We start from the raw sequence: 14,160 nt of genomic DNA on the forward strand, positions 1-14,160 counted from the left end.
GTGTGCCATAGGTTCGCCATCACGGTACCATAGGATTTCAGTTGAAAAATATCTCTGGTGGGACGTGCTCTAGGGGCCACAGAAAATGAGCTGGGAACTGCTCTGTTCCTGGCGTCCAGTTTGCCCGCTCCTGCTTTTTTAAAGTTTTGGAGACTTTCATTTTACTGAGGCTGTGCAATATATTTGCAGAAGAAGCCACCCTAATTGCATACCAGATTAAAAGTTGTTTTAAGAATTTTTTTAAAAAATTGTAAATGTATTAGTATGTGTTGGCAACCAATCAACTAACAACTCAACATGCCAGAGTTTAACTATCAAGCTGGAAATCCACCTGAACCAGGGATGAAATCCAATTTTTTTCTGTGGGCGTGGCTCGGTGGGCTGGCAGGGAAAGAACATTGCACAATCTCCATTCCCACCCCACTCTGGGGCCAGCCAGAGGTAGTATTTGCCGGTTCTCCAAACAACTCAAAATTTCCGTTACTGGTTCTCCAGAACCTGTTAGAACCTGCTGGATTTCACCCCTGACCTGATCCCAATTTAGCAGAAATTGGTCAGAAATCAAGTTCCATGGTGTTGCTTTTTCCTATCCACACTGTCCAATTTCTGTAACAAAACTAAGAAAACTGCCTTTTGGGCATATGATGCTGCTGTGAAGAGGAATAAGGTTTATTTTGCCTCTCAGTGCACAGGGCAGTTGTGCACTAATTAAAATAAACACCCTTCGTATAAAAACAGGGACACTTTTTATTTTTATTTTGTATGGTAACGTTTTCTCCAGAATATACAAATGTTAATCCGATGCATACACAACCCCCCCGGCCCCCAGCAAAGCAAATAATGTGTCTTCTCCAAAGCTCATTCCCATAAAACGTATTTGCATTTGCTTCGGATCCCAACCTTTTTTTTTCCCTTTCTTCAAAACAAACGAAAGGCAAATTTATCAGAGGTGCTCGCCTGCTTAGTAATTACTCGGATCTCTCGGTAAACTTTCACTCATGAAAGTATCGGCTTCATTGCTTCATTTCCCCAATCGTCTCGGTTTCCTTTTCTCATGGGTTTCCCCCTCTTATGATTTTTGGATACGGTTTCTTGAATCCTAACTTCCTCCTGGGTCTGGGTTTGTTTTTATTTTTTGCTATGGCAAAGTCGCAAAAGGGAGAGGGAAGCGGGGGCGGCGGTGGTTCGCTTTCGTTTCTCCGCCGGTCTCTCCCTTTCCTCCCGGCGATAACAACAGTCGGCCGTCGGTTTTGGGCCACTCGTTCCCGAAAGGGCCGGCCCCTGGGCGGCTTCTTAAAAGACAGCTCCCGGTTTCGTTTCTCCTCATGCTGCTCCGCAGCGCCGCTGGATCCCTCCGGCTAATACGATTAACCATGGACAGGCTGCTCTCTGCGCACCAAGCGGGCTGGCTGGAGCGCTCCTTCGTGGCCGAATCGTCAGGGGCGGAGGTGGATTATTTCGCCCTGAGCGGCGTCGGAGTGCAGCCAGCCAACCGCGCGAGGCCCCGGTGCTTTTTGCCCCCTCCGGGTAGATGCTATTCCTTCGGCGTCCCCGTGGTTGCAACCCCGCGGGAGCGAGTTCGGGCTGCCCGGCTAAAGAGGACTTTGCAGCGCCGGCTCGAGCAGGCGCCTTGGGGCGCTCGGGGCCGCGTCTTGCCGCTCCTCTGCTACAGCCGTGACGGAGCTCTGCTGGAGAAAGGCTTCTTGATTCAGGACGAGCAGGGCCTGCCGGAGACGCGGGCCTTTTTGGAAGAGCTCTTGGCGGGCCTGCTGCTCCCAGCGCCGGCCCACCTGTGTGTCTACGACCAAGGCGAAGGCGGCCGGCTCGGCTGCGCCTTGTGGGGCTTTCAGGGGGCAGGAAAGGAGAGGGAGCTGCTGGGCAGAGCTAATGTGGTGGCCGCGGAAGAAGCGGAATTCCACCCTGCCGTTCCTCACCTTCTGGGCAACACCGTGTTCAGGTCTCGGGAAGCTGCCCGACAAGTGCTGGAAGAAGTAAGTGGTTAGGATAAAAGAGGAGTTCTGCAGAACTAGGCCTCCTTTTCAGGGCTACCTGTGCTTCAGCTTACAACAGTTCATTTTTTTTTTTTAAATTTGATTTATATGCCGCCCTTCTCCGGAGACTCAGGGCGGCTTACAATGCGCTAAGCAATAGCCTTCATCCTTTTGTATATTTATACAAAGTCAGCTTATTGCCCCCACAATCCGGGTCCTCATTTTACCTACCTTAGAAAGGATGGAAGGCTGAGTCAACCTTGAGCCTTGGTGAGATTCGAACCTGCAGTAATTGCAGGGAGCTGGTGTTAATAACAGGGTGCTTTAGACCACTGCACTATCAAGGCTCTACTATCAAGCTTTAGTGACCGTTCAAAGTTACAACGGCCTTGAAAAAGTGACTCAGGGCCATGTGCTTCACACTTATGACCGTTGCAGCATCCTCGTGGTCACATGAATTCAGAGGCTTGGCAACTGGTTCATTATTTAGGACAGTTGCCGTGTCCAGAGTTCATGTGACTACTTTTGGCAGCCTTCTGACAAAGAAAGTCAATGGGGGAAGCCAGGTTTACTTTACAACCATTCTACTGACTTAACTTAACTTAGTACAGTGGTCTAAGCACCCTGTTATTAACACAGCTGCCTGCAATTACTGCTGGTTCGAATCTCTCCAAGGCTCAAGGTTGACTCAGCCTTCCATCCTTTCTAAGGTAGGTAAATTGAGGACCCAGTTTGTGGGGGCAATAAGCTGACTTTGTATAAATATCCGAAAGTATGAAGGCTATTGCTTAACGCATTGTAAGCCGCCCTGAGTCTCCGGAGAAGGGCGGCATATAAATCAAAATTAAAAAAAACAAAAAAACTGCAGCGATTCACTTAACAACTGGGGCAAGAAAGGTCATAAGATGGGGCAAAACTCGCTCAACAACTGTCTTGCTTGGCAACGAAACTTTGGGTCATAAGTTGAGGACTACCTGTATACAGAGGGTGGGAGGGTGTCTCTGGGCAAGCAAAAGCCAGAGATAGCAGATAGTGACCAGGTGGCTTCTGTGGATAGAGTGATGGAGGAGGTTTAATAGAGTTAGGCGATCATACAGGGGAAACATCCTTGCTTGGGTCTAAACCAGGGGTGTCCAACCTTGGCAACTTTAAGACCTGTGGACTTCAATTCCCAAAGTTCCCCAATCAGTATGGCTGGCTAGGGAATTCTGGGAGTTGAAGTCTACAAGTTGCCATGGTTGGATACCCTTGGTCTAATCTGTGGGGGCACCTACCGTCCTGAATGAGCTCCCCCCAGAGATACGGAGGATCCCGGATTTGCGCACCTTCCGCCGCGCTGTGAAGACCTTGTTATTCCATCAAGCGGGCTTGGCCTAATCTCCTCCCTCTTTTAATATGTAAATTTTAATCTGTTTTTAAATTATTGGGGTGTGTTTTTTTAAAAAAAATTTGATTTATATGCCGCTCTTCTCCGGAGACTCAGGGCGGCTTACAATGCGTTAAGCAATAGCCTTCATACTTTTGTATATTTATATAAAGTCAGCTTATTGTCCCCACAAACTGGGTCCTCATTTCACCTTTAATTTGTCTGGGCCAAAATGATTTAATTTGATTTTATCTGGTTTTTAATTTTTTTGTATTTATGTATTTTATTGTTTGGCTGTTCACCTCCCTGAGTCCTTCAGGAGTAGGGCGGTATACAAATCAAATAAACTTATAAACTTAACTAACTTAATGGCACCAATAAGGGAACCTGGTTTTCTCATTTCCGGAACTTTGGGTGTTGGGGGGAATGATAATAAAGTAGGCTTGATGTTGCAGTCACAAAATTTACCTTTTTTAAATAAGTTAGATAAATGATAAATTGAAAAAAGTAGACTCAGTCAGATCATCTAGGACTAAATGTTTCACAAACTTCGTTAAGTTTACAATGGGTGGACTTCAACTTCCAGAATTCCTCAGGCTGCACAATGAGGCGATAAATCAGAGTCCCCCAAACTGGTCAATACATTATCAATCATCAAGGGTCAATATTATGATTCATAGTATTTATTAATAAATGTATTTATTAAATTATTTTCCTATAATGTTTGGGACCCAATGAACCATCTGAAATTCATGAAGAGGATGATAAAGGATTTGAGGCCTTGTTAAATAGACCTACATGTGTCTCCTGCAAGAGGCATAACTCAGTTTAAATTGCAGTGTTGGCAGTGATAGTGGCAATCACACTAACTGGGTCAAAAGTTGTCATGGTTTTCTCCAAGAAGCTTTTCATATCTTGGGCCTTCACATCTGGAGTATATAAGCAGTCCTCCACTTATGACTGGTTGCTTAGTAACCATTCAGAATTACAAAGGGCCTCCCCGGGAGTACTTATGACCTGGCAGTTCCGATGGGCTCTTGCCACACAGTCATGTGATCACATTTTGGGAGCTCAGCATTCAACCTGCATTTATAACGCTTTTTCAGTGTCCTGGGTTAAACGACTGCATTTTATGACTTTTTTTAAAAAAACTAAAAACTCTTATTTACTTCAGGTTTTCAGCAAACTCAGCCCACAGCAAACAACTGGTTCGCTTAAGGACCATGGCATTTGCTTAATAATTGCCACAAAAATAGGGTCAGTCATGGGATGACCTGTTCTGGCTCTGTTGTAAGCTAAAGTTGACTTGTATGCTCCACCATACATTATGAGAGCCAGTTTGGTGAATAGGTTGTCCTTGACTTATAATTGGTTGCTTAGCAACCATTTGAAGTTATGATGGGTCCCCAAAAGAATGTAGGTATGACCCAGTTCCGGCGGCTGCTCCTTCTCAATACCACATGACCGTATTTTGAATGCTTGGCAACTGGCCCACATTTAAAACCGTTTGCAATGTCCTGCAATCACACGACCATGATTTACAACATTTTAACGAGAAACCATTTTTCACTTCCAATTTTACACAAGCAAACAATGTGTTTGCTTAATTTGTGGAGGTTGTTTAACGACCATGGTAGTTGCTTTATGACCGCAGTGGTTGCTTAATGACTGCCATAAAAAAGGGTCATAAAATTGGGTTGGCCATGTGAATGACCTGCCTTACATTCATCATGACTTACAGCCGTAATAGGCTAGTTCCATTGTGATCGTAAAGCAAGGACTACCTGTAGTGGTTAAGACATCTGACTGGACACCAGAAGACTGTGAGTTCTAGTTCTTTCTACCAGCTGGATGACCTTGGGCCAGTCACTTTTTCTCAGCCCTGGAAAGGAGGCAAGGGCAAACCATTTCTGAAATGTTGCCAAGTAAGCTGCAGGGACTTGTCCAGGCAATTGCTAGGAGCCAAAAACTTACTCAAAGGCACAAGAAATAACACACACACACACACACACACAAAAACACACAATATATTACTTCCAACTGGGCTGATTCATTCATGTCTATTTGAAGAAAAGGCACTAAATTACCACATGGCACATTGGGAATACCATATATGAAATAATTACGTTATTAACATATGACTCTTAATGATGCTTGTTTAAATTTCAGGAGGATTTTTGTTTTTAATTATTGAACTGTCAAGTAACTGACATAAATTTGTGATCCATACGCACGCACACCGATACAGTATACAATGTTTTTATGTATAAGCTTATTTTAAAATCTGCTAATAAGATAGACAATATATAAGTTGATAGTTAATATATATCTAAAGCTTTACCAAAGGTATTTCTATTGCAACTGAAATTAAATATAATGTTCATCAAATTTGATAGCATTGTAGTTCCTGTGTCTGGTGTATTTTCACAGTATCTGTAATCTTTTCTAGCAAGGCAATTGAAGAGGTCTTGTTAATTCACATCTTAATTATTCAGTTATCTATTTGTTTCCAATTATTATTAGCTGCTAAAGTTAAGTAGTATACATTTCTCATTTTTTATTTAGTCTCAAAAATAAATTCACTGTATTGTATACAATTCTTTTTAAATAATTATTTTGTCTCCCCCGAATTTTGACTCCAAACTGATATATAACTTTATTGTATAACTACTACAAATGAAATATAGACAAATATTTGGAAGAATAATTATGATGTACAGGTGCCAATCTGCCTAGAATCAAGTGCCAGTGATGCAAAATCTTCCACAGAATTTCTTGTATTGAAGCTGGAGTGAATCAACCTGATTTCTATAATGCCTGCCAATTTATCTCCTAGATGAGTTCACCAAAATGAGTATCCTAAACTTCCTTAGTTTAAGAGGAAGAGGTGGCTCTTCTTGTTTCTAACTTCAGTAGTAACCTATAAAGTTTTGAGATTATTTTCTTTCGTTGTTCTGTATAATTATGTATTAAGCTCTCAAAATTAGTATAAAACTGAATTGCTGAAAATCTAACATCCTTAATGCGCAGTAGAAATTTAATAATTAAGAAAAACAGTTGCAACTTCTCACTTATTCATTGCTGTATGTCTTGTTTATTGAGGGGTTCCCTATTGCAATAGAAATCTTTTATTCTGTAAAAGTTGTGTCTTCTCAAAAGTTTCATTTGAGTCAGACTATGGTAATTGTCATGGGTTTTTTTTATGTTATTAAAGCAGTTAGAATAGAAGTATACTTTATCAAGGTCTTTTGAGTTTTGTTTTTGAACAATAACATGTTTATTTAAATGGAAAATGTATGAAAAATCCTTGTGGAGAATGTAAATTGTGTATCATTATGCAAAACACGATATCATGTTGTTCAAACTTAGTTTTTCAATGTCTGCATTCTGTTTGTACTCTAGTGTCTTGAACAGGGATTATGTATGTTTTCTTGAAGAAAATATGGATAAAGGGGACATGGATACATATTCCAAAGAACCTTGTAAAATGTGTATGTTTAATTGCACAATATCTTTTAAATTAGGCCAATCAGACTTAAGTCTTTTTAAGTGTTGCTTTCCTATGAACTACCCGTTGAATGGCCAATTTATAGCTCCTATGTGAAAGACAGAGATTTTGGTATCTGTCTCTTATGAATGTCAGCTGAATTTCTTTCAGGTGACAGAACTGTTGCTCAGGATGTAGGAGTCATGTTCTTCAGTCTATCTGGCATTTCAAGTCGACCTCACAAGCATTGTTCCTTAGGTACTGCTTCTAGTCCTTCAGAATCAATGTATTTTCTCGTTACAGTGCACTTCAATAATTCCTGAATCCAGACTGATTCTAGAACTTGTGGATAAGTGTCCTAAACAGCCAAAGAAAGGAAATTTTCCTGTAATCGTTATTGAAGGACTAGATGCAACAGGTAAGAAAATATATATGACAGCATAAGCTTTTCTTTGACTGACACATTTCATATAGTATCATATCAACTTACTTTATGGGTTTGCACTGAACTGAAAGCAAACAGGTTAGGGTTTGTGCAACATCTTAAAACTATAAAAAATCAAGGTTACGAACAGACAAGTGAGTACCTTAACATGTTTTCTTGTCTGATTGTTTCCTAGGCAGCATCTCTTCCCTTCTTTCCTCAAGATATCATTCACACAGTCCATGATAACTCTGTAAGATTTTATAGTTTAGTACAACTGCTTTAAATTCCACTCAGAAGCCTCTTGACAATCAAAAGCTGGGGAAAGGATGGTAGCCCATGCTTTTTCCAAGTTCAGTCAACAGACCACTGGAGTTCTTCCCTTTGTCTTAAAAGACCAATTATTTTCTCTCTCCAGCGGAGGGGAGGGACTGGAGTGGCTCCTTTTTTGTGTAACCAGCAATATATCTTCCTAACGGGGATGTGGATTGACAATCTGGCATGCAATCTTAATTTGTTGCAGTTGCTGATGAAGAAAACCTCGGTTTCTAAATAGAATACATTGGATTAACTTGCTTAAAAATTAATTCTTCCCATTGAAAAATACCAGCACTTTAGCTATTATATGTAATTGTTTACTTTTTCACCACTGCCCTTAGAACAGTTTCACCAGGCTTATGGATCTTTTTAAAAAAATATAAATTGTAGTTGCATCACAGCAATAAACAAACAAGGCATGCAAGTGACATACTGCCCAGAATTATTTGTAGGTTATTAGTTATTTTGGAGGTCATTAGAGTGTCCAAATTAGCAAGAAAATAAAATGGCAACAAATTAAATAAAACTGAAGTGTGTTTGATAGTAATTTGAGGACCAGTGAACAGATGTTAAGGTTAATAGAAAAGAGAAATCTTTGTCATATGGCAGGGTTGGATAGCTGACAGTGTATGGATCAAATATAGCCTGCAAATCCATCTTTCTACCTTCCTCAGAGCTCCCTTGTCATTCTTGTGAGGATTGTAGGAATTGTAGGCTAACATAGCATAAGGGCACAGAGTGAGGAAGGCTGACATACATTAATCTGTTTCAGTTCATAAAGAAATGTCAGGTGACTAAGGATTATTTTTTCCCTTGTTTAGTAATTCATCTGATGCTTGCTGTTTATAACAATATCTAGGTAATGGGATTCTACTCCTGCATTGTAATATGCCATAGTTTATTTAATCATGGTTTATTGAATAATGCCCAACTGGCTGAATTTGAACATAATTATAGTTTGTTAAAAACCACGTTTGGATGCACACTGTTTATTAAACCAAATAGAACATTTTATGGCTTAGCAGAATGTGTGATTTGTGAATGAGGCTGGTGGATTCATGCAAATAGTGGATTAAACCCTGTTGTGAAGTTTAGACCATATGCTATCTTAATCCCAGTTCATTTAGTGCAGGTATAAGAAAGTTGCTTCTTGCCTTCGTGACATCTCTTCACAGCAGGATTGGTGGCAGTTATGAGGCAGTGTTACTAAGGAAGTAAGGGGATTCCACCTTCAACTCTTCTTCCTTCGAGTCACAGCAACTAGCAATAGCAGTTAGACTTATATACTGCCTCATGGTGCTTTACAGCCCTCTCTTAAGTGGTTTACAGAGTCAGTCTATTGCCCCCAACCATCTGGGTCCTCATTTTACCGACCTTGGAAGGACGGAAGGCCGAGTCAACCTTGAGCCAGTCAGGATTGAACTGCTGGCAATTGGCAGAATTAACCTGCAATACTGCATTTCTAACCACTGTGCTACCACGGCTCTGCCAAGAGAATGGCTGATAATTCTCCACAAAACTGTGCTTTATCTGCAGATAACACAGGGAGAGATCCAAACACAAGGGGCTATTGCCTATGATACCAATGATCTAATCTAAATTCTTGCAAACTTGATCAATACCCCTGTTGTGTCATAACTAAGGGTGACTTTTCTTCCTGTACCACATGTAGGCAAAACAACAGTGACTCATTTTTTGAAAGACTCACTCAATGCTGTGCTCTTGAGGACTCCTCCATCTTGTGTTAGCCAGTGGCGGAAGATTTTTGATGATGAACCACCACTCATACGGAGAGCATTCTATGCACTGACTAATTACATTGTGGCTTCTGAAATAGCTGAAGAATCCTCCAAGTCACCGGTGATTCTAGACAGGTTTGCAAAAATAAAGTGTTTCCAATGGAAGAAAACGTAGCTCAGAGATGAACTGTGGTGTCCTTGGGACTCTTTGAGCTTGGTTATTTGCTTGCAGATGTTTCAAAACTGGCTGGACAAGCTATAAACTCCCATATAAACAGGGAGCAAAACCCCACATTTACCTGCATAGATGATGTTACATAGTTGAATAATGAAACGTTTGCAAGAAAACCAAGCTCAGAAAGCATCAAGGACTCAACAAAAATAAAACATCTTCATTGAAAAATGTGCCTTATTGTCAATTGTACAAGTTGTGTTTCTAGTATTTTATGAAAAATTGAAATAGGAAGTTATCATGATTTATAATTATCCATTGCGTGTGGTTATTTTACTCTATTACAGTTCTGAACTTTCAGGAATAATCAGTGGCTATGTATATGCTAGAAAAAGAAAAAGGCAAACCACTTCTGAAAAACCTTGCCAAGAAAACTGCAGGGATTAATCTAGGCAGTCCTCGGGGTCAAAAGTGATTAAAAGAAACCCACCTCCCCCAAAAAATAAATAAGCTAGATGATGAGCAGGATGATGATTTGATGATAGCAGTAGCTGAAAAATATCACTCTTAATTTTCAATTAATGGGATCAATACAACTATGGACTTCTGATTGCTGAAAAGGACTTGTATTTGTGCTTTTAATTTGCTCTCCCATCTGTATTGAATGAAACTGGGGAGCTTCCAAAGCAGGGGTGAAATGTAAAATTTGTTACTACCGGTTCTGTGGGCGTGGCTTGGTGGGGGGGGGGTAATGTGACTGGGTGGACGTGGCCAACTTTTTTTTTTTTTTTAACTTTTCAAAGCATTTTTTCTAATGCTTTGAAAAGCCTCTGCCGATCAGGCAACTCAGCTGGGATCATCAGAGAGGCTTTTTAAAAAATACCTCTCTGCTGATCAGGCAACTCAGCTGGGATCGTCAGAGAGGTATTTTTTAAAAATACCTCTCTGCCATCAGTCAACTCAGCTGGGATCGTCAGAGACTTTTCAAAGCATTTTTTTTACCACCTCTTCGGTCAAGAGGTTGCAGAAAAAATGCTTCTGATGATCCCAGCTGAGCCGCGCGATCATCAGAGACTTTTTTTTTTAATTTTAAAAGCATTTTTTCGTCGGAAGAGGTGGTAGAAAAAAATGCTTTGAAAAGTAAAAAAAAAAAAGCCTCTGATGATCGTGTGGCTCAGCTGGGCATGGGGAGTGGGGCGCAGGGATTTTTGCTACCGGTTCTCCGAACCACCCGTCGCCATCGCTACCGGATCGGGTGCATTTCACCCCTGTTCCAAAGCAACCAGTGATATAATGGATGCTGTGACTACTATATCTGTGCTACAAAAATGTATTAGGATATAATGGTTCTTAAGCTGATACCTTGAATTTGGCTCTTTTGGAGTCTTAAAATTTTCAAATTATTTTTAAAGTAGTAAATTTTTATACCTCATTTGAGAATGCAGAGTTCAGTTTATTTCTAAAATATATCAGCCATCCAAATTATTTTTTTCATCCGTCATGAAAAGGGTAACAATATACAGTATGCATAGTTTGGTACAGTATTAGTATTATATTGGCATCTATATGAGTAAGATACAGATGGGTCAAAATACAGATACGTCTTGAGTCACCATGGGCGAGTAGGCACATGGTATACATACACATTTTCTAAATAAATAAATAAAAAAAAACCCCTTGCCTGATCTTTCAATACTTTAATTTCCCAAACTTAGTGAACCACAGAATGACTCATCCCTTAAGCTGATCAAAAAATAAAATAAAATAGTGAATTGTAAGAAAGTGTTTTAATGTGGTATTTGTTTATCAGCTGCCTGGAGAGAGAAATACAGTAACAGAGGTACAAGAGGACTTTAAAGCCATTTATTCTTCTTCAGTCTTGCTCACTCAGAATGACTAATTCTGATGTTTATGTAATTTATTGTGTCTCTCTCTTTGTGTGTGTGTGTGTGTATCACTCATACACTACATTACATTCAAATAACTTAATATTACGAGAAAATGGATTTTTTTAAATATCACAAAATGAACTTTTTTTAAAAAAAATCATATTTATGTATTGTATTCTTGTATCACATTGAGTTTGGGGCTAGTGTTCATACTGCAGTCTGAAGAAAAGTACCTGTACAACTGACTCCATTATTTTCTGACAAAATTTTAAGGAAAAGTTGATGGTGCTGCAAAGTAGCCAAAGTCTTCACAGAGCTTAGTTTGTGTTTTGAGAAAATCACTTTGCTTGGTTAGGTCTCTATGACAAGATCCTTGTGAAGAGAAAGTGAGGGTTTAAATTCCTTAAAACCATTCAGATCAAATGAAAAATATATATATATACTTGTTAAAATTTACATACTGATCCATCCAACAAAACTCAAGGCAGTATACAAAAATACATTAAATTACCAATATTCCACATTACAGTCACAATACAACAGGAGGCTTCCCCCTTCATTGTAATTTTGCTCTCAAAGGACTCCAGGAAAGCTAGTTATTAGCTTTTGGAAAAGCGAGTAGTGTGAATTCTAGTCTTTGGAATGATGTTCCAGAAAAGTGAGGCTGCAACTGAGAAGGCTTGTTCCATGATCCCCGAAGATGACATTCCACAAGAGAAGGAACCCAGCAAGAGCCCACCCTTCCCCATGACCATTTTGAGGGAGGCAGAGTTGTCTTCACAGTTCATTTCATTTGCAAAAATTGATGGTTCTAGAAGCAAAGAATGATAGATAGACAATCTTGGTCTGAAACTCACACTAATGCCTTTGTTTGGACAGATATTGGCATAGCACTGCAGCATACGCAATTGCAACTGAAATAACTGGGAACGTGCAAAATCTTCCTCCACCTCATCACCTGGTGTATCGCTGGCCTGATGATCTTCTGAGTCCAGACATTGTCTTGCTGTTGACTGTTAGCCCTGAAGAAAGAGCACGGAGGCTACAGGGACGTGGGATCGAGAAAACAAGAGAAGAGGTGGATTTGGAAGCGAATGATGTCTTCCGTCAAAAGTATGTATTAAAATGTAAAACAGGGTGCCATTATATTCCTTACTAGCAAACCATGAAAATCTTGCTCTTTTTATGTTAAGAAAAATGGTAATGGGGGTTGATTAATTATGGGCAATTAATTATGAATATCTTGGGGAAGAGACTTATGTATTGGTTTTGGTGGACAAAAAGACCCTTAGAAGGGTACATGTGTGACATTGCACTTTGCGGGGTCTACTGCCTTGAGTGAGGGGTCCTAAAATACCAGGTAGACTAGCTGCAAATAGTAACCACTTCAATCAGATAAGCGTTTGTATTTTTAGGTGCAATTGTGCTCCATAGTAATTGAAGCTGGAGTACAGTACTGTATGTGAAATCTTGGGTTCTTAGGTGGATTACATAATATATCAAAATATATGAAATACAAAAACTAAGCCAAGCTCTGATTCAGAGATTCTTTTTAATAATTGTGTCTATGCATATGTATAAAACTTCATGAAATCTTTGAATTGATTTGAAGTTAACTGATGCATTCAGTTCCAAGGAGACAATTCGGCTCACTTTCAGATCAAAGCTTAAAATTAAAGTTTTGCAAGCCCTGTTAAAAATCTTTCCTTTTCGGACAACCTGACAACCATATCAGTTTGCTTAATTTTGGATTAATGACTATCTGAATCCTTCCAGTGCAGTATTTAAATCACAATTCATAGCTTCTGAAGTATATACTACACTGAAAGTTTTGCAGTTGGCTCTCAGTATGAATGCAAAATTTTTCTACACTTGGTAACGCTATGTATTTTTTAAAATAGAGTTGAAGAGTCTTACAGAAAAATGGAAAATCCAGCATGTCATATCCTTGATGCCAATCCTCCTAAAGAAGATGTTGCCAAAGCTGCTCTACATTTGATTAAAAATCACTGCCATTTCCTATAGCTGTTTGTGTTATTGTCAATAACTATCAGAATGAAAATTTCCCAAAGAAAACAGGTGTTAATATTTTCTGAACAAGTGGGAAGCATAAGGCATATGCAAGACAATAAATAGTTTTTCATATGGATAAGCTAATTTTTAAAATATGTAATCATACTGAAATGTACTACTGCTAAAGGAATGCAATTGTTACTCTTCATAACTAAAAACAAAATATGTACATGCACATTCATGATATAAACTGTAATTGTATTGTCACTAAATTTGTGTAGATTTTTCAAAATATTCTCCTTGTTCTCAGTCTGAATTAACTTTGTGACAGTATCACATAGACAAATTATATCAAGTCTTTAATGAGGTGGGTTTATCAAAAAGTTAGACTAATTAAGGACTTGAACACGAATTACTATGGTCACTGGAGATAAAATTCTGAATTGAAATGAAAAATAAATGGTTTCTAGGTGTCCTTTTGTGTCCTTCCATTTTCTTGCTATATTTGTTGAAAATACTTCACACTGCAGGAAGGAGAAAGAAGTGCAGGTTCTCATTTTAAAAGGAAGAATATGTGTAGAGGAATAGCTGTGCAAAAATTCAGATCAGTTCTAGTGTACTGTGAAGATGTTATGTGTCTAAGATTTCAGTTTCAAATTAGAGGATTAATTATTATTAGATAACCTGTGGCCTGTTGGGTCATTGTTTCAGAGATGAAACGAAGAAACCTAAACAGAAACAGAATGACCGCAAGTGGTGGC

General features: G+C 39.4%; 1 protein-coding gene across 1 annotated transcript; it reads left to right on the forward strand.

Moving 5' to 3' along the window:
• Nucleotides 1-1,049: 1,049 nt before the first annotated feature.
• Nucleotides 1,050-13,874, forward strand: CMPK2 (cytidine/uridine monophosphate kinase 2). The gene is made up of 5 exons (XM_034432042.3): nucleotides 1,050-1,991; nucleotides 7,148-7,262; nucleotides 9,259-9,460; nucleotides 12,266-12,499; nucleotides 13,288-13,874. The coding sequence occupies exons 1-5, from the start codon at nucleotides 1,326-1,328 to the stop codon at nucleotides 13,409-13,411; spliced, it is 1,341 nt and encodes a 446-aa protein (XP_034287933.2). The 5' UTR covers nucleotides 1,050-1,325; the 3' UTR covers nucleotides 13,412-13,874.
• The last annotated feature ends 286 nt before the right edge of the window (nucleotides 13,875-14,160 follow it).

Source organism: Pantherophis guttatus, chromosome 1 (genome assembly GCF_059756535.1).
Source record: "Pantherophis guttatus breed Tessera chromosome 1, ASM5975653v1, whole genome shotgun sequence".
Lineage (NCBI taxonomy): Eukaryota > Metazoa > Chordata > Lepidosauria > Squamata > Colubridae > Pantherophis > Pantherophis guttatus.